This window comes from Lepidochelys olivacea (assembly GCF_965140295.1).
Source record: "Lepidochelys olivacea isolate rLepOli2 genome assembly, chromosome: 13".
NCBI classification, from domain to species: Eukaryota; Metazoa; Chordata; order Testudines; family Cheloniidae; genus Lepidochelys; species Lepidochelys olivacea.
Genome location: NC_140423.1, coordinates 19,418,487 through 19,446,166, shown reverse-complemented (window position 1 = coordinate 19,446,166; position 27,680 = coordinate 19,418,487). Strand labels below are relative to the sequence as shown.

The window sequence follows — 27,680 nt, the reverse complement described above, 5'->3', positions numbered from 1 at the left end:
TATGTCCATTCTGCCAGGCACCAGGATCATTCTAGTTTGTGGATCAGCCACAAATGGGAGAATAAGACCCGAGGTTACACAGAATTGAAAATTCAGTAGCAGGCATTGAATCCCATGAGAGGTGGATCTGCTGTATTGTTTGGCTTGTTATAGATATATGGACCAGCCATAAGATCAGGATGCAGATCAGGGCTAAGATTTCAGTAGTGTTTGAATTCAGGAGTTTGGTTTGAATTCATCTCTAGATTATATCTGCTTTTTATCAATTAAAAGAGGTGGCTGGGGTAGGGGAAAGGCTGAAAAGTCCCATCCAGGTCAATAGTGCTCTTTTGCTGTATAGAAATACAGGATTTGACATAGCAAACATTCTAAACAAATTTTCAAGCAAACCCCAGCTCAGCCAGTGAAGGCTTGTACTGGTCTTTCATTATGCACAGTTCTTCCGTGTATTTATTAATGTCTAAGGTATCCATTCGCTGAGTACCTGGGGACCCCCTCTCTATCATCCCTGGTACACACTTCAGTATACTCTATATAACATAGCTAGGCGCGGTAAGCTCTTTGGGACAGTGACGGTCTGTTCATTACATGTATGTACAGCTTCATTACATGTATGAATGTAGAGGGGCCCTGATCTGTATCAAGGGCCTTAGATGCTATTGTAATACAAATAAATAGCTATAATCACAATACTTCCCTATTCACCATGATCATACATACAAATGAAACTTGTTTACCTGCAGAGTTGCATGCCAGATTGTCTCATTATAGAATAGGAAACCAGCTGGAATTATTGTGTCTTGAATTTCTGGAGTGGCACTTGGGCTACTTTCAATGTGAGGTCATTAATCATGGCACATTTTGATGTATACAGCAGCTTTCCAAGTTTCTATTATACCTTGCGTGTGCCTACCACTGTTTTTGAGACCTTTACACTTGATGATTTTGTGTGGTGGCAGCTGTTCTGCTCTGAGCTGCATGTTAATCTTATTAGTAACCTCTACTTAGTGCCACCAAATATTAAGATAGAAGAAAAATTGTGTCCTGTAAGCTGTGTCTTTTACTTGCTCCTTTGGTACAATTTTCCAATGCTGTAGCCCTGGTAATTCTATCCAGTTCTCTTTGTAGAATCCAATTGAAGCTGTGATTTAAAATCAGTGAGCAGAACTCCCAGTGATAATCACAATAGTTGGTTCCTAAAGACTCACATACATTAATGACAGGCCAGCTGTTAGCACATGAAGCACATCTGTTCATAAATTCCCGAACATTCCTATAGTATGCATCTGAAACAACAATTTGCATTTTTTAAACATTTTCTTTGCCTTAAAATTATTTTGGACCAGATAGTTAAATAAAAGACAGTATAATATATATACACACACATAGAGCCACATATCACACCAAAACCAAATATATGCTGTATAGTCCTCAGATAGGTCAGAATGAAGTGCAGGTTCGGTTCTCAGAACAGTTCTCTTCTGTAGGTGTACAGCTGGATAGCTGCACATTTGTGCTCTAGACATACTGTACAGTCCCTTTCTAATTTGAGGATATGGAGCTGTAAGATGCCACACAGTGACGAAAGAATCTCCAATGTATGGTGAGAGTCTCACAGAAAGTCTCTGTCGCTCACCAGGATTACCAATGGCTGCCATTTGTTTTATGGAGCAAAATCTTCCCTAGGAATTCCCAGGATTCAGAATGTTCCTTTTAATCATGTGCAATCTTCTATGCTTTTGATCTAGTCCAAATAATAACTTGTAGTTATGGGACATGCTCCACTGGATGGTTTCATTGAACTGTACAATTCTGAATATCCATTTCTCTTCTTAGAGTGTAACCACAATTAGAAACAATAATATTACACATTTACATAGGACCATTCATCACAAAGGGCCCCATGACACTTTACAACTTTTACAAATTATTTAAGGTATCTAACACAATCATTTTGCTTGCCACTGAAATGCAGCCACCTCTGGGATAGCGTGTGGCAGCTGTTCAACAGTACACAGCAACATCACACTATAAGTTACAGCAGAACAGAAAAGGAAGAGTACTGTATGCAATTGTAGATGCTGGAGAGACTTTAAGTAGGAAAAATAAAATTTTCCAAATTGGAATTTGGCCAGGACAATGGAGCTGACACCTCTCCTATTATTGAAAGCCCTATGAGATCTTCATTAAATGACTTCAAGTGGCCTGGGTCTTGGTTCTATGTCCCCCCAGAAAGATGACACTTCAGCAATACAATGCCCCTTACTACTGTTTGGGAGGCATTGGTTCAGAGAAAAGATATCCTACTGAAGACACTGTACAACCTCCTGCAGCACCTGGATTTTCTTAGGTTTCCTATGCAAACCCTGACTAGGCCCCACAAATAAAAATATTTGTGCATAACAGGAAATGTAAATGCACCACCACATTAACTACAGACCATGCAAAATGCTGCCAAAAGTCTAACACACAATCTAATTGTGAATAAATTAGCATTCAGGAAAAGAAAATTAATTTGCCCTCTACGAATCTATTTTGTTAAATGCCCTAGAGAGCTCTTAAATTAATTTTGTTGTGTGCTCTCCGCATATGGCAGAAACAATTTTCAATAGGACGTTCCAGACAGTGTAAAATACAACCACGTACTTCCCAAAGTCTATGTTGTTTCATGGTCACCATGTTTATCTGTAAAGTTTACTTTTCTTCACTGTTGCGGAGAAACCATTTAGATCTTCTTGTTCTGTGACATCATGATCGGAGCTGTCATGGGAATAGTCCTTCATGACGCTATAGTACACCGGAACATTGTACGGGGTGGGGTTCTCAGTCCTTTTCTGTTCACATCTGCATAACTTTTTGAAAGCTGCTCTAAATTTCTGAGACATCAGGTTGTAAATGATGGGATTGATGGCACTATTCAGGTAAATGCACATCCTACAGAAGAGGAGGAACCAGATGTTGAGGTACGGAGGGTCCAGGAAGGAGTTCACTACCACCAATGTGCGATATGGCATCCACAGCAGGGCAAAGAGGATCACTACCACAGCCAACATCTTGATCACCTGTTGAATTGGGAGGGACAAAAAATAAATAGCTGATGTTACACTTCTTCCAACAGGACCTTCCCACTTTTGAAACTGCAGAGGGCCAGCTCAGGGTCTGTGCATCACTTAACTCCCATTTAAGTCTTCAAAATTAGGCTAAGTGGGGCATAGATCTTGGGCAACCCCTCTGGAGGGGGCCAATTTCACTCCTGTGAGTACATTTTATATAAATAACACACTTACATAACAGGTCTCCCGTCATCATTGAAGACACTTAAAACCCCATTGGAAACAATCATTCATTGGCTGGGAGATGTGTTGGATAGAAAGGACTGACGAGGTCAGAATTTCTGACTGGATGCAATTTTGAAAATTGCTTGTGACAACAACAAAAATGAAGGGGAGAACTATCCTGTATGCTAGGGCAGAATCCCAAACAGCATTTGATGCAGGAAGCATTCAAATTACTTCTCAGATATTTAACTGATTCTTTTGGACTCTGTTGACTTTCCGCTCAATTTAAACATTTCAGATCCAAGTGATTCTGCCAGTTACTGGTATTAGAGCACCAGACTCCAGCATGAATTCCAGATCTGTTCCCAGAGCAATTTTTTTTGCAGAGTAGCTAGTGAATATTTTTAAAATCCGAAGCATCTGCAAAGTTCTGTATTGGCACATTAGGAAAAAGGACGTGATGAGAATTCAGAAATGAGCTGCGGTTCCTCTCTGCTGTACTCCAGAATTTTTTTAAAAATGCATTTCTCTTATATTGATTTTCTACAATAATCTGAATCAGGCAGTTGCAAACAGCCATTTCTATGAGTGATTATATTCCTTTCAGCACATATTTATTGAATACACATGCTCTTCAGAATGCTCTATATATGTTAGTGGGAGTACGACATGCATATTAAGGGAATAGGCACCCCTAAATGCCCAAAAAGGGGGTAGTTCAGTAATTATGCTTTTCTGCAGGAAGATAGATATTTCTGTCAAGATCTGACACCCTGGTTCTCTTGAAGTATGGTTTTCAGTTGGTTACAGGGTAGAATGCTCTCTGCGGGAGCTAAGAATGGTGACATGTCGCAATGTAATGCCTGAAACAAGAAAGGGATTACTACCAAGCCTGGAAGCCAGAGTACAGTACAGTGGTGACACAGGGAACATCCCAGCATGAGATAGTGGGATGATGCTATGAGTCACTGTGTCACAGCTAAGAACCCAATGGACCAGTTATTGTGTCTTACTCCTTCTGGGAAATACACATGAAGGATTGCAGTAGGTGCGACGTTCCCCATATCTGACAGTTCTACCATGGAAATCGTTACTTACAAGGAACAGGATGGCTCAGGGGATAGTAGAGTCATATATAGATTTCTGGTTCCAATCTATCCCATCTAGCATCAAATCCTATGCTTATGGGTAATTTTTAGAAATACTCAGAAATAGATTGGTAGTGACCAGCAGTCATTATAGTATGACGATTGGCTTGCTGCTCCACATGAAATCCACTGGGTTCTGTCCAGTTCCAGGTATAACCAACTGTCATAACTGGTACCACTGTCTCAGTTAAAAGGATTAGGAGTGACCATGGAGACTGAACTATCTTCTGCCCAATAAAGGGTGTGTATTCATGTCAGTGCTGAGGCACATTCACGGGGCATTACGATGGAGTCCCACATGGCTGCAATCTGTGCTGTCAGTGATCTGGGTTTGTAGGATTTTTTGTCAAACCAGCGCAGTAAAGGATAGATTTCCTTACCAACCCCCCACATGTGGTACTTACAATGCAGTGCATCAGCGTTACTATATACAGCTGTTACATGTTAGTAATATAACATTCAACTAATCTGTTAAGGTCAATAAAATTGAAAGACAGTTGTCCAAAATATTTTTCTATTTACCACGGCTGGAGATGGAAGATGTATGAGGACTTGAAGATGAGGATGGGTTTTACACTGTTCCCAAGGATGAAGATGGTAACCTTGATGGTTAAGCTTTGCAGGTGCCAACTGGGATGTTGCTATTGATAATGACAATGAAGGCGTTGAACCTGATGCTAAAGATTTGTAATGGATACAAAAAAAAATTATATATGAACATAAGAAATATTGTTATAGCAATTAACTGAGAGAAACTGCTCAACATGATGGAGGCCAACACACCACCTGGAAAAGTAGTGGTCAGCACAGATAATAGCCAGTTTTGTGCACAGAACAAAGTCATTAGAGAGACACAGTCAAGAGGGAGAGCTCACAAGAAGACACTTGTAACCTTTTAGGAAGAGAGAGGGCCAGATCCTCAGCTGGTGTAAAGTGGTGTTGCTCCAAGTAAATGGAGCTATGCCAAGGATCTGACCCGGAATCATCTCTCTGTACATCTGTAAGGTCCAAACACTTCCCCCTGAGTCACTGCACATTTACCTCATCCTACTGAGGTTTGATTCTGTAAGAGAACTTGGAATGTGTTCACCTTGGACAAAGCTGTAACAATCAATTGAAACCAAGTGCCTGTCTTAAGTGACCCTGAGTACAAATTCATTCAACCTTCAGTTAACCTCTACTAAACATTTTATTTAGCTTGGGTGGTTGACGCAGACTTGGCTGTATATTCATTTGGTTTACACAGGCTGCAAGCATCCTTGTCCTGTCTGAACAGGAACTCCATTAAGGCCCTGGCTATCCTCTGGGATAAGCAGAAAATTCAGTATTAGAGATCTGGGGCTTAGTCCAAAAACTGCTGAAATTAATGGGACACTTTCCATTGGCTCAATGGGCTTTGGATTGGGCCTATGCAAGATAGCCGTCTGAAAGTGTGACCTAGAAACCTTCGCTAGCCAGCCTAGGCAGACTGGGCATTGAGCACAGACATTCCTTCCTAAAGTGATGAGAGTTATCAGATTCCGAATGGCATACAATAATCCCTTTCATGTACATACTCTGAATACAAACTTTGGCATGTTTAGCTGTGCTCTCTGGTGGACTTCACTTCCCGCTGGGGGACCGGAGTTTCATTTAAACATCTAAGATGACTTTTTTTCTTTATTTGTAATTCTCCTCTTCTTTGGTTTGAAGCACCATCATGTTTGTGAAGGGTGACCTGTTCATTCACAAGTAACAGTACCAGTCACTAATAAAGAGGGAATGTTCCCAATATGAGGGAAATTAACATCTGGTTACCGATGGTTTCTCAAGCCGTAGGAAATTAGGATGGAAGGAACCATTGGTCCAGTTGTCTTTTTACCAGAACAACCCCCCACCCCTTTTTCAGCAGGTGCTTATAGAAATGCTAGGAATCCTCAGTACTCATTCACTCTATTTTTACCTGACTTAACATTCACAGCTTCAGCTCATTCCCACAGTACCTGATTCCATGTCACAATAACTCTCTGATCAAAAAGCCTCTTCCTGATCTCAAGCCTGAATCTACCCTTCCTCAATTTTTGGTCAAGTTCTGTAATTTTACCTTTTTCCCATCACATAAAGCCAGCACTGATTTAACCTTGAGAAGAATTGTATTACCTTTATTAAATCACTTTTTGTGTGACTTTTCCCATACACTGAGCACACTGATCTCTGTCAGGCAGCAGTTCTGCAGTACGCTCTCTAAAATGTAAATGTACTTAGTCAATCTGTACTGATCACGATCTCACAGATGGAGACCTAAGCAAAGCTGCATCTAATGGAATACATATCTCCTTTCACTGCAATATCATTTATTCCAGGTCTCTCTCAAGCCCACTTCCATTCCAGCATCACTGAGAGTAAAAAGGTCCTACATCATAGCAGTGCATGACTGACAGGAATCTTTTGCTGTCCTCTTCTGTTGGATACTATAGGTCTCACAAGGCAATGATTTCACTCACTGTGTTCTGTAGTCACTCTTCACCAGGTCAGCATGAGGTATCATCCTTTCTTTCTGACTTTAATTAAATAATAGATTCCCCATTTAACCACCTTACCCACCATGCAGTACTTACAGGACATCAAAGTAGAATTGTTAAGCAAGAGAGAATTTATGAAGGTTAAGGATATCATAAATAATATGTCATGAGTAGCAAGGGTTATCTGAATGGTTTTAGTGACAAATGTCCTCAATGACTTTGAGCATGTTTCATCCCAGATATAACCATCTCCAGTTGCTAAAAATAATTCTATTCCATTCTAGACCAGACATTTGCTGTTGAAGATTCCGGTTACAACACCTGTCTGTTTTGGTGGATGTGCAGCTCTGCCTGGTACTGTGGGGCCTGATTCCACACTTCACTGACTGCCTGTGTCATTTGCACCAGTGCAAAGCGGGTCTCAGATGCTACCCTTCTGATCTGGTAGCATTTTGCAATGCTTTGCATGGCCTTTAGGTGACCTAGAGGTGCAGGGTAACAGAGAACCATGTTGGTCTCCTGCCTATCCACAAAGAAGCAAAGCACTTACTTAGGCTGCTCCCTCATAGAATCATAGAATATCAGGGTTGGAAGGGACCTCAGGAGGTCATCTAGTCCAACCCCCTGCTCAAAAGCAGGACCAATCCCCAATTAAATCATCCCAGCCAGGGCTTTGTCAAGCCTGACCTTAAAAACTTCTAAGGAAGGAGATTCCACCACCTCCCTAGGGAACGCATTCCAGTGTTTCTCCACCCTCCTAGTGAAAAAGTTTTTCCTAATATCCAACCTAAACCACCCCCACTGCAACTTGAGATCATTACTCCTTGTCCTGTCATCTTCTACCACTGAGAATAGTCTAGAACCATCCTCTCTGGAAACACCTCTCAGGTAGTTGAAAGCAGCTATCAAATCCCCCCTCATTCTTCTCTTCTGCAGACTAAACAATCCCAGTTCCCTCAGCCTCTCCTCATAAGTCATGTGTTCCAGACCCCTAATCATTTTTGTTGCCCTCCGCTGGACTCTTTCCAATTTATCCACATCCTTCTTGTAGTGTGGGGCCCAAAACTGGACACAGTACTCCAGATGAGGCCTCACCAATGTCGAATAGAGGGGGACGATCACATCCCTCGATCTGCTGGCAATGCCCCTACTTATACATCCCAAAATGCCATTGGCCTTCTTGGCAACAAGGGCACACTGCTGACTCATATCCAGCTTCTCGTCCACTGTCACCCCTAGGTCCTTTTCCGCAGAACTGTTGCCTAGCCATTCGGTCCCTAGTCTGTAGCTGTGCCTTGGGTTCTTCCGTCCTAAGTGCAGGACCCTGCACTTATCCTTATTGAACCTCATCAGATTTCTTTTGGCCCAATCCTCCAATTTGTCTAGGTCCCTCTGTATCCTATCCCTGCCCTCCAGCGTATCTACCACTCCTCCCAGTTTAGTATCATCCGCAAATTTGCTGAGAGTGCAATCCACACCATCCTCCAGATCATTTATGAAGATATTGAACAAAACCGGCCCCAGGACCGACCCCTGGGGCACTCCACTTGACACCGGCTGCCAACTAGACATGGAGCCATTGATCACTACCTGTGATCCTCCTTTCATCCATCCTCCTGAGGAAAAACTAGACTACAAAGAATCACTAGTTCACTGCTTAATAATAAAAAGGGGGGGGGGGCTGGGGCGACACCAGTGGAAACATCAGAGAGGATGTCAAAGTTACCCACTTTTCCAGACTAACAGGGGAAGAGAGAATCTGTTCCTACAGTGACTACAAAGTACAAGACTGTAGTAAATGAGCTACCCTGCCGAGTACAAGAAGACATGGCAAAGTGAGAAGTGACATCAGCATCCTCGAAGGCTTTCTAGCCTTCTAAAGGCTCCTCACTGTATTTCAATGAAAAACTAGCCCAAGCAGCTATGTGGGGTGGGTGTGTATATGTGGTCCTGGGGGCATGTTTGTAAAAATTCATCCCCACTTGAGGGCCCTACATGATATTTAAAACACACGCAACTTAAAAGCGAGAAACTAAAACATAAATGGGGACATTATCCCCCTGGGGAGACAGCTGTTGGTATCTGCTAAAGAGAGAGCGCTCTGAAGGACACTGAGGAATCTCGGTATAAAAGCTGTTCCTTGTTACAGCCTCTTCCCAGCAAAGGTGCTTTCCCCCTGCCCTGGAAGGTGAAGGCTGGGGAGCCATAGCAATGCAAGCAGCAAGATCAGCAGGGGTTTCTAGGGACCTGGGCTAGCAGCAGCTTCAAAAGTCTTGCAAAACAATTATTGTGTCAGATCTCAGATAAAGTGGAAAGAGGCAGGGGCAGACAAGGAGGGAGAGATCAAATAAAACGTCTGATGAGTTAGGGCCTTTTTTATTCAACCGGCTTGGCTGAACTAATCCATGGCTTCCAGACACTCCACTAAACATCCGGCTAAAGCCAAAGGCACTAAGCTTTGTGGATAAAGATTTCTGTCCAGGCACCTTTCCCTCACAGATCTTAGGCATTCGCTGGCATCTTGGTTTTTGTTTCATTATTTCAAAAATAAAAGATGCTGGGCGATTAAAAGCTAGAGCTGAGAGAGAGAGAAATGAACAGTTCAGGGTTTGCATGTCATCCTTCTGATCCCACCTGCTCATTCATAATGATAGCTCATAGCGTAAGTTATAACTTCTCAAAAGAAGAAATTCAGATGAAAGTCATCTCCCTGCCCCTGAGGGGAAGAATCTCAGTTACAGTATCAGCTCCTTGTCCTGGGCTGGAGCCTGGACTCTAGGACCCTGGGGCCTCAGAGCTCATGCTCCAACCCAAGCCTGAATGCCTACACCACAGTTAAACAGCCCCTTTGCCTGAGCCCCACGAGCCCGAGTCAGCTGGCATGAGCCAGCCAGCCACAGGTGTCTAATTCCAGTATAGTCACCTCCCCGACACACTCTGTGATTTATCTTACAGCTGCTTACTTTGCATTAGCAAAATAATTGAGCATGCAAAGCCATTTAAAAGTATTGAGGAGAAATGTAAAGGGCCTCAGAAATGGGAACAAATACTTATAGTTGTCTCCAAGCGCTCAACTTACTGAGCCTGGTCATAGAATCATAGGGCTAGAAGGGACTGCAAGCTTCATCTTCTAGTCTAGCCCCCTGCCAGGTTGCAGGATTTGTTGTGTCTAACCATCCAAGACAGATGGCTATCCAGTCTCCTTTTGAAAACCTCCAGTGAAGGAGCTACCACAACGTCCCTAGGGGTCTGTCCCATTGTCCTAATTTTCTTATAGTTAGGAAGTTTTTCCTGAGATTTAATCTAAATCTGCTATGCTGTAGTTTGAACCCATTGCCTCTTGTCCTGCCCTCTTGTCCTGGCAAGAGAGAACAACTTTTCTCCATCTTTTTTTTGGCAGCCTTTCAAGTATTTGAAGACCACTATAATGTCTCCCCTTAATCTCTTTTCCAAACTAAACATACTCAGTTCCTCCAGCCTTTGCTCATATGGCTTGCATTCCATCCCTTTGATCATCTTTGTCAATTGCCTCTGGATCCTTTCCAGTTTTTCTACATCCTTTCTATACACTGGTGACCAAAATTGGGCACAGTACTCCAGCTGAAGCCTAGCCAGTGTTGAGTAGAGTGGTACTATCACCTCCTGTGACTTGCATGCTATGCCTCTGTTAATGCAACCTACAATTGCATTTGCTTTTTTTCCAACAGCATCACATTGCTGACTCATGTTGAGGTTGTGATCCACCGCAACTCCCAGAACCTTCTCAGCAGTGCTGCTGCCAAGCCAGTTGTCCCCCATTCTGTATTTGTGGATTTGGTTTTTCTTCCCTAAGTGTAGCACCTTACATTTGTATTGCTGAATCTCATTTTGTTGTCTATAGCCCAGTTCTCCAGTCTATCAAGATCCCTCTGAATTTTAGCTCTATGCTAATCCCCCCTAGCTTTATCTCATCTGCAAATCTGATCAGTATGATCTCTGTTCTGACATCCAGGCCATTAATAAAGATGTTAAACAATGCCAGACCCAGAATGCGTGTGGAACCCCACTTGAGACCTCCCTCCAATCTGACATTATTCCATTAATAGTTACTCTTTGTTTGCAGTTGTTTAACCAATTATGTATCCATTTAATTGTAGCTCTGCCAAGCCCACATTTCTCCACCTTACTTAACAGAATGCCATGTGGGACTGTGTCAAAAGTCTTGCTGAAGTTCAGGTTAATGTCCACTGCATTCCCCTTATCCATCAAATCCGTTAACCTATCAAAGAAGGAAATCTAGTTGGTTTGCATGATTTGTTCTTAGTAAATCCATGCTGGCTGCTAATGATTATGCCAGGGCGTGTGACTGCATGTGTGTGGGAAGCAGCTTTCTTCTCAAAAATCTCTCTCAACAAATGCCTTCTGCATCTCTGTCTTCATCCTGTTCCCCTAACAAGGTTTTTCTCAGTGTAACGCGCTCATTTCATTCCACACAGCTCCACACGGAAAAGTCACAAAATGGAACCAACTCGCAAGTCTCTCACTAAAGCACAAACTCAGCAAAGGGAAGTCTTTCAAAGCAGTTAAACACGCCAGCCATAACTGCTAACTCTAACTTCTTGGAGCAATGAGAGCTGTTTGCTGTAATGAGCACAATCACCTCCACAAGCATCTCTTTGAACACTGTGCCGTGGGAAGGGGGACAGAATGAGTTACACTCAAAAGCTCTGGGAGTGAAGTCAGTTTTAATCCACAGAACAACTTCACTCTAAGCCAAGACCTCGTGATGAGAGTGGCACCTTGTGTTGCAATACATTTTTGGGGGCCTTTCATCCTCCATCACTGTGAATGCATTTCCACTGTGTCTGAGTTCATCGCTCCCACTGTACAGAGCTTACTGGAGTTACAGTCCTCCCAGCTCATTTTAGTCATTTAGGAGATGGCTGCTGTTTTGCAGTCCCACTCAGTATCTCCATCCCTGCTTCTTACATCTGGCCTTAGTGAGTTCCTTAGGCTGTATGCTTTCTATCACCCCTTCCATCTGCTACAGTCTCACTTTAGGCAGCTGCTTTTGAGTCCCTGCTGCTGTTCTCCAGTTTCCACACCCTCTCACTTCCCCTTGCACACCTTCTCCCCTGCCTTATTTTTGTCCTACCATTCCAACACACCTTCAGCCCCACTTCATGTGGCCATCCCTGTAGCCTCTTAGTCCTGGCCACAGTGGTTTAAAGAACATCTCTGCTGCCCACTGGTGGTTATTTATTATCAGATAAAATCATGTAACATTTTTATTTATCAGGCAGTTATCCCTAAGCACATTGTTTCCAACATAAACCTTGCAAAATAGCCTCCCTTATGAAAGTCACACTAATCCCTGCTCTGTGTCTGTGGAATTCACACAGATCATCTTAGGTAAATGAGCTTGTTCACACATTACATTTGAAAAACTAACCAATTGCACCACTTGAACCACTCGGACATGTGCAGCCTAAATTGGCTGGAGAAACTGGCTGTAACACATATCCTCTCTTGTCCCTCCCCTCCCAGGTTTCATAGATTCATAGATTTTAAAGCCAGAAGGGACCATTACGATAATTTTATCTGAGCTCCTGTTTAAAGGTGGCCTGGGGATCTCACCCCATAATTTCTGCATCAAGCCCAAAATTTCTGTATGAGCTACAACATCTCTTTCAGAAAGATATAAAGTCTTGATTTAAAGATTTCAGGTTTCTCTAAGTATGCTCCAAATGTTTTTTTAACTTATTAATAATTCATAGATTCATAGCGTTTAAGGGCAGACAAGACCATTAGATCATCTAGTATGACCTCCTGTACATCACAGGCCATTAAATTGGCCATAACTGCTGTATGGAGCCCAATAACTTGTTTGACTAACACATTACTTGTGTTTTGCTGAAGCATATCTTCCAGAAAAGCATCCAGTCCTGACTTGAAGACATTATGAGATGGAGAACCCACCACTTCTTTTGGTAGTTTTGTTCCAATGGTTAATCACTCTCACTGTTAAAAACTTGTGCCTAATTTCTAATTTGATTTTGTCTGGCTTTATCTTTAGTACCTGGTATTTTCTCCCTGTGAAGATACTTATAGACTGTAATCAAGTCACTGCTTAATTTTCTTTTTGAAAAGCTAAACAAATTGAGCTCTTTAAGTCTCTAACTGTCAGGCATTTTCTCCAGCCCTCAAATCATTTTTGTGGCTCTTTCTCTGCACACTCCCCACTTTTTCAACAACTTTTTTAAAATATGGACACCAAAACTGGATGCAGTATTCCAGGATCAGTCTCACCAGAGCCATACATAGAGGTAAAATCATCTCCCTACTTCTGTTCATTACCCCGCTGTTTGTGCATCCAAGGATCGCATGAGCACCCTTGGCCACAGCATCACACTGGCAGCTCATGCTACATTGCTTGTGCACTATCACCCCTAAGCCCTTCTCAGAGTCACTACTTTCTAGCATACAGTCCCCATTCTGTAGGTATGGCCTGCATTCCTTGTTCCTACATGTATAACTGCATTTGGCTGTATTAAAACATATTTTGTTTGAATGGGCCCAGGTTACCATACAGATTGCTCTGTATGATTGCCTTGTCCTCATCGTTTACTACTGTGCATATCCATGTGTCATCTGAAAGTTTTATCAGCAGTGATTTTATATTTACTGCCAGATCTCTGATGCAAAGGTGTACCTTATTTCTGGTCTGAATCTGTCTCACTTCCATCCACTGGACTGCTGCAAGATCAAATAGCTGGGGCATGTTGTATCCGCTCCTGTCTGTCATGTTAGTCACATAGGCCCTAATCCTGAAAATGCTTACACACATGAGTAGGCCCATAGACTAAATAGATAAATTCATGGAGGATAGGTCCATCAATGACTATTAGCCAAGAGGGGCAGGAATGGTGTCCCTAGCCTCTGTTTGCCAGAGGCTGGGAGTGGGTGCAGGGAATGGATTACTTGGTGATTGCCTATTCTGTTCATTCCCCCTGGGGCACCTCGCATTGGCTGCCGTCAGAAGATAGGATACTGGACTAGATGGACCTTTGGTCTGACCCAGTATGGCCATTCCTATGTTCTTTAATTCAAACATCCATGAGTGTTTGCAGGATCCAGGTCTTAGAATGTGTAAGCTCCTCAGAGCAGGGATCTGCCTTCTATTTGTTTCCTGTGAGATGCCCAGCATACCTGTGAACAGTAGGAGATAACAAATATAATAATATTTATTGCTATGTTAGCACCTGCAAAAGCACATTTGTATTAGAAAATCTGCTGATTTCTAGGTGCCTCCCTTGTGTTTGTACCTACTTGGCAATTGTGCTTTTAAACAAGCTCCTGTATTGACGCAGAGAAGTCTCATTATTAGCATGTCTACGGGGGGGGGGGGAAGGGGGGAGGTTATCCTAGTATTTACCATTCCAGATAAGACACCTCTCCCCATATGACGAGATAACTGACTCTGTGGATGAAGGGAAAGCAGTGGATGTTTTGTTCCTTGACTTTAGCAAAGCTTTTGACACAGTCTCCCACAGTATTCTTGCCAGCAAGTTAAAGAAGTATGGGCTGGATGAATGGACTATAAGGTGGATAGAAAGTTGGCTAGATTGTCGGGCTCAACGGGTAGTGATCAATGGCTCCATGTCTAGTTGTCAGCCAGTATCAAGTGGAGTGCCCCAAGGGTTGGTCCTTGGACCGGTTTTGTTCAATATCTTCATAAATGATCTGGAGGATGGTGTGGATTGCACCCTCAGCAAGTTTGCAGATGACACTAAACTGGGAGGAGAGGTAGATATGCTGGAGGGTAGGGATAGGATACAGAGGGACCTAGACAAATTAGAGGATTGGGCCAAAAGAAATCTGATGACGTTCAACAAGGACAAGTGCAGAGTCCTGCACTTAGGATGGAAGAATCCCATGCACCGCTACAGACTAGGGACCGAATGGCTAGGCAGCAGTTCTGCAGAAAAGGACCTAGAGATTACAGTGGATGAGAAGCTGGATATGAGTCAACAGTGTGCCCTTGTTGCCAAGAAGGCCAATGGCATTTTGGGATGTATACGTAGAGGCATCGCCAGCAGATCGAGGGTCGTGATCGCTCCCCTCTATTCGACATTGGTGAGGCCTCATCTGGAGTACTGTGTCCAGTTTTGGGCCCCACACTATAAGAAGGATGTGGAAAAATTGAAAAACGTCCAGCGGAGGGCAACAAAAATGATTAGGGGACTGGAACACATGACTTATGAGGAGAGGCTGAGGGAACTGGGATTGTTTAGTCTGCGGAAGAGAAGAATGAGGGGGCATTTGATAGCTGCTTTCAACTACCTGAAAGGGGGTTCCAAAGAGGATGGATCTAGACTGTTCTCAGTGGTAGCTGATGACAGAACAAGGAGTAACAGTCTCAAGTTGCAGTGGGGGAGGTTTAAGTTGGATATTAGGAAAAACTTTTTCACTAGGAGGGTGGAGAAACACTGGAATGCGTTACCTAGGGAGCTGGTGGAATCTCCTTCCTTAGATATTTTTAAGGTCAGGCTTGACAAAGCCCTGGCTGGGATGATTTAATTGGGGATTGGTCCTGCTTTGAGCAGGGGGTTGGACTAGATGACCTCCTGAGGTCCCTTCCAACCCTGATATTCTATGATTCTTTAATTATAATACAGCTTCTGGTGCTATTCAAAGTTTCTGACACAAATGACAGGGTAGCTTTCTGAAGGCCACCAGGAATATTTTCTGTGACATTTTCAAAAAGCTGCCAGTGCTTCTGGCCAGCCTATGGAAAGCATGAATGGCAGAAGGCAAATAATCCACACCAACAACAAATGATTCATAAGTAAATGAGCTGTCACAGGTTTTGAACCAGTATCACTTGTGAAGCAGCATTGTATGGTGCTATTCAAGAGACGAATGCTCCTAAAGCCATCTGGGTTGTCTTGTGGTTGGAAAGAGATGGAATGTCACCTGACATCTCTCAGTGCTAGTGATTCAACCTATTCCACAGAAAGGGAGCCTGGAGACTGGGTTCTTGAGGCAAAGCCAAGGCTGTCATGCTAGTCAGTCACTACTTGATGGTAGCACAATTATTAGGGATGGAACAGACCTGTTGGGTGGAGTATTCCAGTATTGCCATGGGCAAGATCAGCCTTTACTGCACTACCCAAAGGGGCAAATCCAGCCTCAGTTTGAAGAACTCCAGTAGTGGGAGCTTCTCTGATGTTCCTTGGGAGAGTTTCCCACAGACCAATGCAACTACCTGTTCCTGCAGTCTAGCTTGCATTTTCTTTTAAACCATTTCATGCCCCCATTTCTTATGTTAAAAACTTCCCCAAGGCACAAATTCTTCCTTGTCCCTGGAAGAGTATCGCTGCCACCTCCAAGTGAGTTAGACAAAGATTTAGGAAAAGGACCATTTGGAGTTCCTGTTTCCCCAAAATATCCCCCCAAGTCCCTTCACCACCTTTCCTGGGGAGGCTTCAGAGTAAAAAAGGTAGCACAGACCAGACCCTTGGGTTTTTAGGACACTAAAAACCCCGATCAGATTCTTAAAAACAGAACTTTTATTATAAAGAAAAAGAAAGTAAAAGAAACACCTATGTAAAATCATGATGGAAGATAATTTTACAGGGGTAATAAGATTTAAAACACAGAGGATGCCTCTCTAGGCAAAACTTTAAAGTTACAAAAAAACAGGAATAAACCTTCCTCTTAGCTTAGGGAAAATTCACAAGCTAAAACAAAAGATACTCTAACGCATTTCCTTGCTATTACTTACTATTTCTGTAATTTTAGATGTATCATTCAGTAGGAGCTGGATTACTTGCTTGGGCTCTCTCTTTGTCTCCGGAGAGAACAACAAAAGCACAAACAAAAACCTCCCCCTTCCCACCCCCCCCCCCACCAATTTGAAAGTATCTTCTTTCCCCATTGGTCCTTCTGGTCAGGTGCCAACTAGGTTAATGGAACTGATTAACCCTTTACAGGTAAAGGAGGGATTTTATGCTATCCTTAGCTGTATGTTTATGACACCTCACAAGTGGATGGAGCATCATGAATCACCACAGTTTATGAATGATCTATTAGCTGTTCTTCAATCCAGTTCACAGAATTTCCATCTAGATCAAATTTATCCAGTTAGCTTTCAGATGGCATTGTTAGATGCTCTACTAAAGCCAAGATTTATGATAGTCAGAGCACTCTTTCTGTTTATTCCTTCTGCAGCTGCATCAAAATAGCTATGTGATTTATCTGGCGTGATTTTGGTGCATAGATAATTTACTGTTAAGGATAACAGCACACAGTTAAATAGTTTCACAATGACTCTAGTGGGTACAGTAAAGGACAGGGAGTTGAACTCCTGGGTTCTGTTCTTGGCTCTTTTTTTCACTCGGTATGTGAAACTGGGCAAGCCATTTAAGCTTCTCTAAAAAAGAAAAGGAGTACTTGTGGCACCTTAGAGACTAACCAATTTATTTGAGCATGAGCTTTCGTGAGCTACAGCTCACTTCATCAGATGTATGCCGTGGAAACTGCAGCAGACTTTATATATACACAGAGAATATGAAAAAATACCTCCTCCTACCCCATTGTCCAGCTGGTAATAGCTTATCTAAAGTGATCATCAGGTGGGCCATTTCCAGCACAAATCCAGGTTTTCTCACCCTCCACCCTCCCACACAAATTCACTCTCCTGCTGGTGATAGCCCATCCAAAGTGACAACTCTTTACACAATGTGCATGATAATAAAGTTGGGCCATTTCCTGCACAAATCCAGGTTCTCTCACCCCCTCATTTGTGCAGGAAATGGCCCAACTTTATTATCATGCACATTGTGTAAAGAGTTGTCACTTTGGATGAGCTATCACCAGCAGGAGAGTGAATTTGTGTGGGAGGGTGGAGGGTGAGAAAACCTGGATTTGTGCTGGAAATGGCCCACCTGATGATCACTTTAGATAAGCTATTACCAGCTGGACAATGGGGTAGGAGGAGGTATTTTTTCATATTCTCTGTGTATATATAAAGTCTGCTGCAGTTTCCATGGCATACATCTGATGAAGTGAGCTGTAGCTCACGAAAGCTCATGCTCAAATAAATTGGTTAGTCTCTAAGGTGCCACAAGTACTCCTTTTCTTTTTGCGAATACAGACTAACACGGCTGTTACTCTGAAACCTGTCATTAAGCTTCTCTGTGACTCAAATCAGCCATACATAAAATGGGTGTGATGATCCTTTCATAAATCACGTGGGTTTGTGACACTTATTTCAAGCAGTTAGAGCACTTTGAGATCTTTGGATGAGGAGTATAAAAATAGATAGGAAAAAGGCAGTGGCATTTTGATCCCTTCATTGTTATAGAAGAAAAACCGGTACTTGAAAACATATGCTGCAATTCAAGGAAAAGCTGACTGCCCATTTAGTTTCACCTCATATCACTTGTCTCAATACCACCAAGTACAGTGTGAAACACATACTAAGCAGCACTTACATTCAAATTACATGGCAGCCTGTTCCCTGGAACCCCATAAAGATCATTGCCTTCCAGACAGGAGACGGTTACTTTGTTTCTGACATAGGGACCTGATCCTCTTCCCATTGAAGCTAATGATGAAACTCCCATTCATTTCAGTGGTGCAGGATCAGGACCTAAGTGAATTAGGGACATAAACACACATGCTTCAGGGCATAAGCAAAACTAACTAGTGGAGGTTAAGAAGACACTTCCTCTGGGAGGAAGTTATTCCATGACTGCCTAGAGTAGGGTTTCTTGCACTTTCCTCTTAAGCTTGTGTGCCAACAACTGTTAAAATCATGATACTGGACTAGGTGGACCACTGCTCTAATCCAGTATGGCATTTCCTATGTATATTCCTATGAAGTGGGAAGTTGCATATCAATTAAGCCTAGAGGCATAATTTCTTGTCCTACTGATTGAACTCAGAATGTTGATGTGTATTTATGCTAGACTCATTGTCTGAGTGCTGAATGGACCTCAAAAATTGTTAAGTTCAAGTTTGGTGCAGATAAGTCTCCAGAAATGTGTGCACTTCTCAGTACTCTCTGTACCATGTGGGTCTCCAGACCTGGGTTGGCAAGCTTGGGTGAGCAAGATTTTGCATGAGATTTGAGGGCACTTCTGTCCACACATGAAACTACTGTGAGAATAGCCTTGCCTTCGATAATTCTGACCCTATCTGGGAAGCAGAAAAAACAAAAGTATCACCTCAAAACCTTAATGGTTCCATCTGAGTTTAGTCCTAAAAATCAGTGAAGGTTTTTTCAGAGAAATTGGGCTTACTTACCCTACTACTGAAGTGCAACCACCTTTGGGGTGGAACATAGCAACTGGTTAACGGTGCACAACAATACGAGTGTTTGGATCAGGAAATTAAGAAGAATTCTGGATCCAGCTGAAATTGCCTGGGCAATGAAGAGAGTGGAAACTCAGCCATGACATTCAGATTAGCACCCTTATTCTGATGCAAGGGGATGTTTAATGACCATAAGCTTTGGCTTTATGTCTCACCCTTAAGACTGTGGTTACTAATATATTTCTGAAGCAGGCATTAATGAGCCTGGAGTGCCTAACTAGAAGGCTTGTCAGACAGTTGTTTGATAACTGAGCTAATAGTGTAGCTAGCCTGCTTCCTTTCCATCAGTGTCTCTTTAAACAGACCCCTTTCAAACGCTGTTTGTCTGGACTCAGCAGGACACATCTAACAAAGTGCATCAGGAATCCACATGAAATACAATGTTCGGCAAGCCGTGGCATAAGAAAATATTTCCAGATAAAGAGCCTCCTGCATATATCTGTCCTCTCTCCTTTTCCATGACAAACAGAATCATCTGTGAGAAAATGGCACAGAAAACATTCTGAGGTTGATTGTGTCCTTTACACAAATGAACATCTGGAAATAAATTATCACAAAACCTGCATCCTTTCTCACTCCTGAGATGTGCCCTTATGCAATGCAGGACAGAGAGAGATTAGCAGAACAATCAGAGGCCAGCTATGTTATATATTCTTGCCTGTACCAAACTTTCAGATACAGAAGAGGCATTTCCACTGCCTCCCCACCAAATGTTTTTCACCCTTACAGGGCTATATAGCTCATCTTCTCAGTAGTCCCTTCCATAAGGAAGGCTTTGCCACTGGGGCACCTGTACAGTATTAGCTTTACTGTTTACTTACAAACCTCACTTTTCCTACGGACTGGAGTCAGCCACGGAAATCTCTCATCCTTGTACTGACTCTACTTAATTGTAAGATCACAACCTAGGTGGTGTGATTGCAGGAACTCCTAGTCAATGTGATATAGAGAACATAAGTATTTGGAGTTCCGATATATTGAACACAGTTCACATACAGAACCTTGAAATGGGGGTTTCTGGTATTTCTTTCCAGTCAGTATTTTTCCTCTAAGGTATTTAAGTTGGTATTTATAGCATCATAGAAATGTTGGGCTGGAAGGGACTTTAAGAGGTCATCTAGTTCAGCCCTCTGCACTGAGGCAGGACCAAGGAAACTTAGACTATCCCTGGCAGGTGTTTGTCCAGCCTGTTCTTAAAAGCTTCCAATGATGGGGATTCCACAACCTTCCTTAGAAGCCTATTCCAGAGCTTCACTACCCTTATAGAAAGGAAGTTTTTCCTAATAATTTACCAAATCTTCCTTGCTGCAGATTAAGCCCATTACTTCTTGCCCTACCTTCAGTGGACATGATGGAGAAGAATTGATCCCAGTCCTCTTTATAACAGCCCTTAACATAAATGCTGAGCTGGCGTGAAACGTTGATCATATTCCTCTTTCTTACAAGGGTGCTAGGAGAACTAGTTAATGTCAGCCCAGGGCTTTGAAGATACAATAGGCTGTCTGCAGCATGCCAAGTTGTATACCTTCCCTCACTACACACACAGCACTAGAACTGGTTGAAAAAATTCAAATTTTGAAATTTTCTGATGGAAAAAAGGGGACACCAAAAGAGAGTCCCATTTCCCAACCAGCCTTTACACAGCACTTATCAGTATCAGTGCATCCATGCCTCAAGAGTATATGATCCTTACAATTTGTAGACACTATGGGCCAAAGTCAGCCCAGGTTTAAGCCCTTAAAGTCAAGGGAGTTTCACCCACTTACACCAGGCTAGAACTGGCCTTGCAAACTGCAGTCTCCAAATCCACATCTAAATCCTCTGCCTGTCCATTTCTGCTGTAAATTATCAAGCATAATCCCAAAGGGCCTCACTTGCCTATTATTTACATGTCTAAACCACTCCAGATCCTTTATTTCAAATGCTAACTTTTCACCCAGTTATTTTACAAGGATTCAGTATGTGATCTAAACCTTTCCATGGGAAGAGAAGAGACCAAGAGTTAAAGGAGAAAGACTAGAAACACACACACACATGGACAGCTTAAGAGATCCAAGTACAGAGCTCTATTCTATTGCACCTGGTATTTCAAAATTTTCTCCTCACTGAGATGTAATGACTCACTCCTTGCTTGGATTCGCTAGGCAGCTCTAGAAATGGCACCTCTCCTGCCTCCCTGCACCAATGGAAAAGTTAACTAATACACAATAAAGTAAAAGTGCAGATGTAAAAATAGAGGTCCCACATCTGGACACTGAGATTGTCCGCTAAGGGAAGGAGGATAATAAGGTTTCAGATAGTTATTGTCCCGCTAAAGTGTGGGTTAGGCAGAGGATGAAATCACATCCAGACAGAATGATGAACGCTAACAGGAACGAACCAGCCAAACACGGACTAACCAGCAAAGAAAAGGGAAACGTCTCCCCCTGCTGGACGACAGCTCCTCTTTTTACTCAAGGCGAGTTTGCTCCCTAGAATTAATTCATATGCCATTGGCTCAGAAAGGAGTTCAGAGGGAAGGGATGGGAGTTTGGGTAATGGTGCTCCTGTCTGAGGTGTGTCTCATCAGATCTCCTCTTCCTTGGTGATTTTAAACTGGAAGGGTTAATTAATCATGATTCCAGTTTGGGAGTGAAGCTCAGGTCACATTATGGTAATCGAACACCTTACTAATCATGGAGCGAATTAATAGCTAGCCTGCAAGAATATCCGCCTCTAGCCAGGACTGCTCCATTCCTGCAGAATGCTTCCCTTTCTTGTGGTGTGTGTAGCACAAGGCAGTCGCTTCTCAGCCTTCTCTGCTGAGACAGGGACTGTGGGGAACCAATGCCCTGTGTAGTCAGGGGCCTTTTAAAAGAATTCAGCCTTTTATCAGCTTTCACTCCTTTTCTCCTCTTACCCCTGACGATTTCATTACACAGGGAAGGGAAAGAAAACCCGGAAATAGCAATAAAGGCAATAGCACTATTCCTCTGCTCAGCCCCATTCCCCCCACACAACCTCGCTGTCTTCTGTGAGTGGGACGATCACTCTTTTAAATCCAAGAAGCTCTGGGCTCTGTTGTGAAGCCTGCCAGCTTTGGGGGGTGTTCCAGGAGAAAAGGATCCCTAAGCACCCATCAGGTGTAAGTGATTAGATGGCATTCCAGGGCCCCTGCCAAGTCAGGGATCAGAGTTGCAGTTCTAAAAGATTTTGCCCCACGGAGAAGTCCTTTGCTGCCAACCCTCAAAGTAAGGCAACTCCGCAGGCTTGTCTGTTTAGAGAGATGATGACTTTCTAAGCAGCCACCAGACGGGTTCCTTTAATGCATCCTGACCATAATGGGGGTAATGCACTAAGTCGCCCATACCCTTTCCAGGATGTCACCTGGAAACGCCAAGAAAAAAATGCCATTCAGACCAATTCCCAGTCTTTATAACACGTGAGAGACAGAGTGAAGACTTCTTTAGGAACACAGGAACACCACCTCTCTCATACCTCCAGTCCCTGCCCCACCGCACCTGTCTTGTGCCCCCCCATCCTCCCAATGCCACCCCCTCTCAGGTGCAGCAGGAGGGGGGCAGCACACCGGCTTTCAGGATGTACCTGTTTCCTGGAGCTCAGAGCCCCATTGTTGCCCTGGCAGGAGAGCTTCATTGAGCTGGAGCTGGGCGGCTTGCCCTGGTGCATGAAGCTGAGCCTGCCGGAGTCCTGGGGGCTGGCAGGCAGGGGGCTCATGAAGAGGATGCGGGCAATGAGGCCATACAGGACAGTGGCCAGCCCCAGCGGGATGACATAGAAGGCAGTGAAGTCCAGGAAATAGATGGGCAGGTATAGGTTCCTGGAGACCCTGTAGCCACAGCTGACCTGCACCCCGTCTGAGAAGGTCGCCTGGGCAGTGTCCACCAGGAAGAACCACATCATGCAGTAGAGGGAGGTGAAGAGCCAGACACAAGCAATGATGCGCTTGGCCCGGGCCACGGTGCAGAGCAGCTGCGCTTTGATGGAGTGGCAGATGGCGATGTAGCGCTCCACCGTGAAGGCGGTGATGGAGCATGCTGAGATGTTGATGCCCAGGTACTGCAGGTAGGTGATGCACAGGCAGCCGGCATAGCCGTATACCCAGGAGGCCACCACCTCCGATATGTTGGGCAGCCCTGCGGCCAGCAGCACAATCAGGTCTGCCACGGCCAGGCTCACCAGGTAGCAGTTGGTGGGGGTCACCATGTGCTTGGTGCGCAGCACCACCAGTACCACCATGATGTTCCCCGCGATGCCCACCCCACAGATCAGCAGCACCAGCAGGATGGTCACCACCTGCAGCTCCAGAGGGTGCTGGGGCATCTTCCCTAGGGTCTGGTTGACCCTGCTGTTGCCCAGAGGGGGTCCAAAGGCCAAGGTCTCGTTCTCCATGTGGCCTTGCTTGGGAGATCTCCTGCTGGTCCCCCGGGCTCCCCAGATGCTCTCACCAGCTCCCTGGCTGCACTTCAGGAGTCCTGAGCAAGGAGAGACAGGGAAAGTCAGTTGGTTCAAAGGAACCGCCCTGATCTCTCCCTTGCACTCCCCATCAGGCAATCACCCCTCCTCCCAGTTACTTCCGGCGTCTTCCCCCAAAACACCAGGGGCCCTTTGATTGCGCTGCTCAAGAGTTAGGAAGGGTTTTGTTTTACATGTAAAGGTCCTCCCTGCCCCAGCACACACACATGCACCCCCCCCAGCACCCCTCTCACACACACACCCTGGCAACCCCTCACAGAGCCCAACATACACCCATACTCCAGCACACACACACAGCCAGCACCCCCTCATACATCCCAACACACAGACACCCCAGCACCCCCTCAACACACACCCATACCACAGCACACACCCAGGCACCCCAGCACACACACCCAGCACCCCTTCACACACCCCAGCACGCACACCCTAGCAACCCCTCAGCACATACCCAGACCCCAACACACACCCATACCACAGTGCACACCCACCCATACCACAGCACACACCCAGACACCCCAGCACACACCCCAGCATCCCCTCAACACACCCCCATACCACAGCACCCAGAGACACCCCCTCACACACACCTCAACACACCCCCATACCACAGCACATACCTAGACACCCCAGCACACACACCCCAGCATCCCCGCAACACACACTCAGACCCCAACACACACACCCCCCCATACCACAGCGCCCAGAGACACCCCCTCACACACACCTCAACACACCCCCATACCACAGCACCCAGAGACACCCCCTCACACACACCTCAACACACCCCCATACCACAGCACATACCTAGACACCCCAGCACACACACCCCAGCATCCCCGCAACACACACTCAGACCCCAACACACACCTCAACACACCCCCATACCACAGCACCCAGAGACACCCCCTCACACACACCGCAGCATCCCCTCAACACACCCCCAGACACCCCAGCAGCAGCAGCGATTCTGGGCTAGGAGACCGCAAACCCGCGGCACAGACAGGTGTCCCGCTGGCCCAAACTTTCGGCGCCTGCCATCGCTTCGCAGCCCCGGCGCCGCAGCATTCACCCCGCCCGAGCGCTCCTTTGCCTGAACCCCTCTTGCCTCTAAGCCGGAGAGAGGGGCCGGGCCGGGCCGAGCCGGGCGAACTTCACCCGCTCGGAGCTCCCTAGCCGGGCGGGGCGGCCAGAGGCGTCCCGGGGCGGAGGTGCTGGGGCTGGGCTCCGCGCTGCCGTGCCCGCCGGCCGGCTCTCTCCCGCGCGGCTGGAGCTGCGGCTCTCTGCTGAGCCGCCGGCAGCCTCTACCTGCCCCCCCGGGGGGATTCCCAGCTGCCGTCTGGGGCAGGGTCCTAGCGCCCCCCTGGCCCGCGGAGCCGGAGGGCAAAGCCCAGGGGAACAGGGCGCTAGTGACTAGTCCTCCCCCCAGCACGGGGCCGCCGCTCCGTGTTCAACTCCCCGCCCCCCTTCTGCAGCCCTCCTCATTCCCCCTCCGCTTCCTCCTCTGGAGGCACTTGCACGAGTGCTTGTCCCGCAGCTACCCACTCCTGACTCCTGGGGGGTTGTGCAACCGGGCTTAGCTTCAGCGTGGCGATGAGCCCACCTCGGCAGTTCACTCACGCTCCTGGGGACTTCTCCTCTCCCTTGGGGATCCGGGTTGCGCCGGTCGCTCAGAGCCAATTCGATTTGAACCGTCCACGTTTTCAAACGCCACTCTGCCCTACATTTCAGTCCCCAAACCTCCCCTTGAATCTTCAGCTCCTGACCCTCGTGATAATCCTTCTGAGCTTTTCCTGGGGGCACATCAATTATCAATTCTTGCTTCTCTGTATGAAGAAGGAGACACACAAACCCTGAGCATGTACAGTCAGGGCTGCATAAAGTGGTGTAACACTTTCCATAATAAAGGATATACCTACAAGTACATAAAAGGTTGTTATAAGGCAGAGGGAGAAAAATTGTTCTCCTTAACCTCTGAGGATAGGACAGGAAGCAATGGGCTTAAATTGCAGCAAGGGAGGTTTAGGATGGACATTAGGAAAAACTTCCTGTCAGGGTAGTTAAGCGCTGGAATAAATTCCCTAGGGAGACTGTGGAATCTCCATCACTGGAGATTTTTAAGAGCAGGTTAGACAGACACCTGTCAGGGATGGTCAGATAATACTTAGTCCTGCTTGGATGCAGAGGACTGGATTTGATGATCTCTTGAGGTCCCTCCAGTCCTAGGATTCTATGATTCTTGCTACGTTTTTTTTTTTTTTTGCAGATCTCTCATGTCACCATCATTTGCAGCAGGCCTTTGATATGCAGCAAGGGCAATCCTTTTAGGCTACAGATTTTTATTTTTATTTTGTCTCATGAAATTCCATTCAGTTTGGCTCTAACATCAAGATACTGAAAAATCACCCTTTCTCTTCTCCCACTTGCTTTTCTTATGGAAATGTTGGGAGCCTGCCAAAATCACTGACCATTCCGAGGCTGGGCTCACACCACTGCCAAAGCAGCAGCAACAGTAGGCACTGCACTGAGAACACCAGGGAGCTGCCAGTGCAGCTGTAAAGGGAGTGAAAAGGGCAGGCTCACCTTCCCCGGTAAACCTGCACATAATAGAATTTGTTTTTCCCCTTAAAAAAACCCTAAGAAATTATACACAAAAAATACATCGAAGGAATGTTGTTTAATTGCAAAGCCAAGTATTTGAAAGTTAGGGAATGCCAGATTTATGGTTGCCCAGGCAAACTTAGTCATGCCTCTTTGTATGTATGCATTATAACTAGTTAAGCACATAATGAAATACTATTTTTCCACAGGTCGACCCCCCCACACACCACCTCAGCCAGTGCACAGAACAGACAGACAAGGTTGGGGGGTGCAGACAACCACACACATCATACTTCCTGACTTTTGAATTCTTGACTTTACAACGTAAACAACATTCTCTAACACATTTTGTTATGTTTTATATTTAGATAATAAACACACCCACATATATGTATATAAATATGTATTATTCTATATATATTTTCTAAATTGCTTTGCAATGTTTGTAGAATACTTTTCTAGTTAGTGAAATGGTAGTCATAATAATTATTATCATCATTATTGCTGCCCTCTGGTATATGGGCAAGAACACGGCACATTCATTATAGATTCACAGCATTCCTGGTTACTTGTTGCTTGGCATCATTAGCAGGGTTGCAGTGCATTGTTCCCCCCTGAATGCAGCACTGTTGCTCCACTTTCTTCTTTCTTGGAGCTGCTCCAGCCATAATAAACATTCTCTTCCTATTACTTTTCCTTGTGGGTCTACCACCCACCCTTATTTTCTACAGAAATAATAGCTGATATCATCATCAGCTCCCACAGCAGGATACTACTATATGGTAACTGTCCAGATCTGGAATTTATGATGTCAGGAACCCATGTCTTCACCACTGAACCAGGACTTAGAGTTTATTGCTTAATAGCACATATCATTACTTAATTATTTTCTAATTGTTTGATGATTTAATTCTACCTCTTACTATTCAGCATTTGCTCAGTGGCATTTTTCATCCAATGCTGTCAGATTCAGCAAACTCCTCATTCATTTTGTGTTAATATAATAACTTTCAGCTTCCCACCTAAAGAACCTCTTAATATAAAAGCCACAGATCTGCAGGCAGTGAATGTGGCCACGCACTTCTTGCTTTTCTCCATCATGACCTCCACCCTATCCCTTCCCTTATGCTGACCAAGGTTTCCAGTGAACTTCTTGATCACCATTCATTACATAATCCTTTTCCACTGAGTGCTTGACGTTGTTGGATACTGCAATCTGCTGAATTCAGCCCCATATTTGGCACTGCGCTAACCTGAAGTGTAGTCCATCAATTAGGCCAGGGTTTCTCAAACTGGGGGTCGTGACTCCCTCAGGA

General features: G+C 44.8%; 1 protein-coding gene across 1 annotated transcript; it reads right to left on the bottom strand.

Moving 5' to 3' along the window:
- Positions 1–2,528: 2,528 nt before the first annotated feature.
- LOC311529976 (thyrotropin-releasing hormone receptor-like) lies at positions 2,529–23,751 on the bottom strand. Its single transcript, XM_084646251.1, has 2 exons — positions 22,873–23,751; positions 2,529–3,062 (listed from the first exon to the last, which is right to left on the bottom strand). Exons 1-2 carry the CDS (start codon positions 23,677–23,679, stop codon positions 2,682–2,684), a joined length of 1,188 nt encoding a protein of 395 aa, XP_084502377.1. The 5' UTR covers positions 23,680–23,751; the 3' UTR covers positions 2,529–2,681.
- Between the last annotated feature and the right edge of the window lie 3,929 nt (positions 23,752–27,680).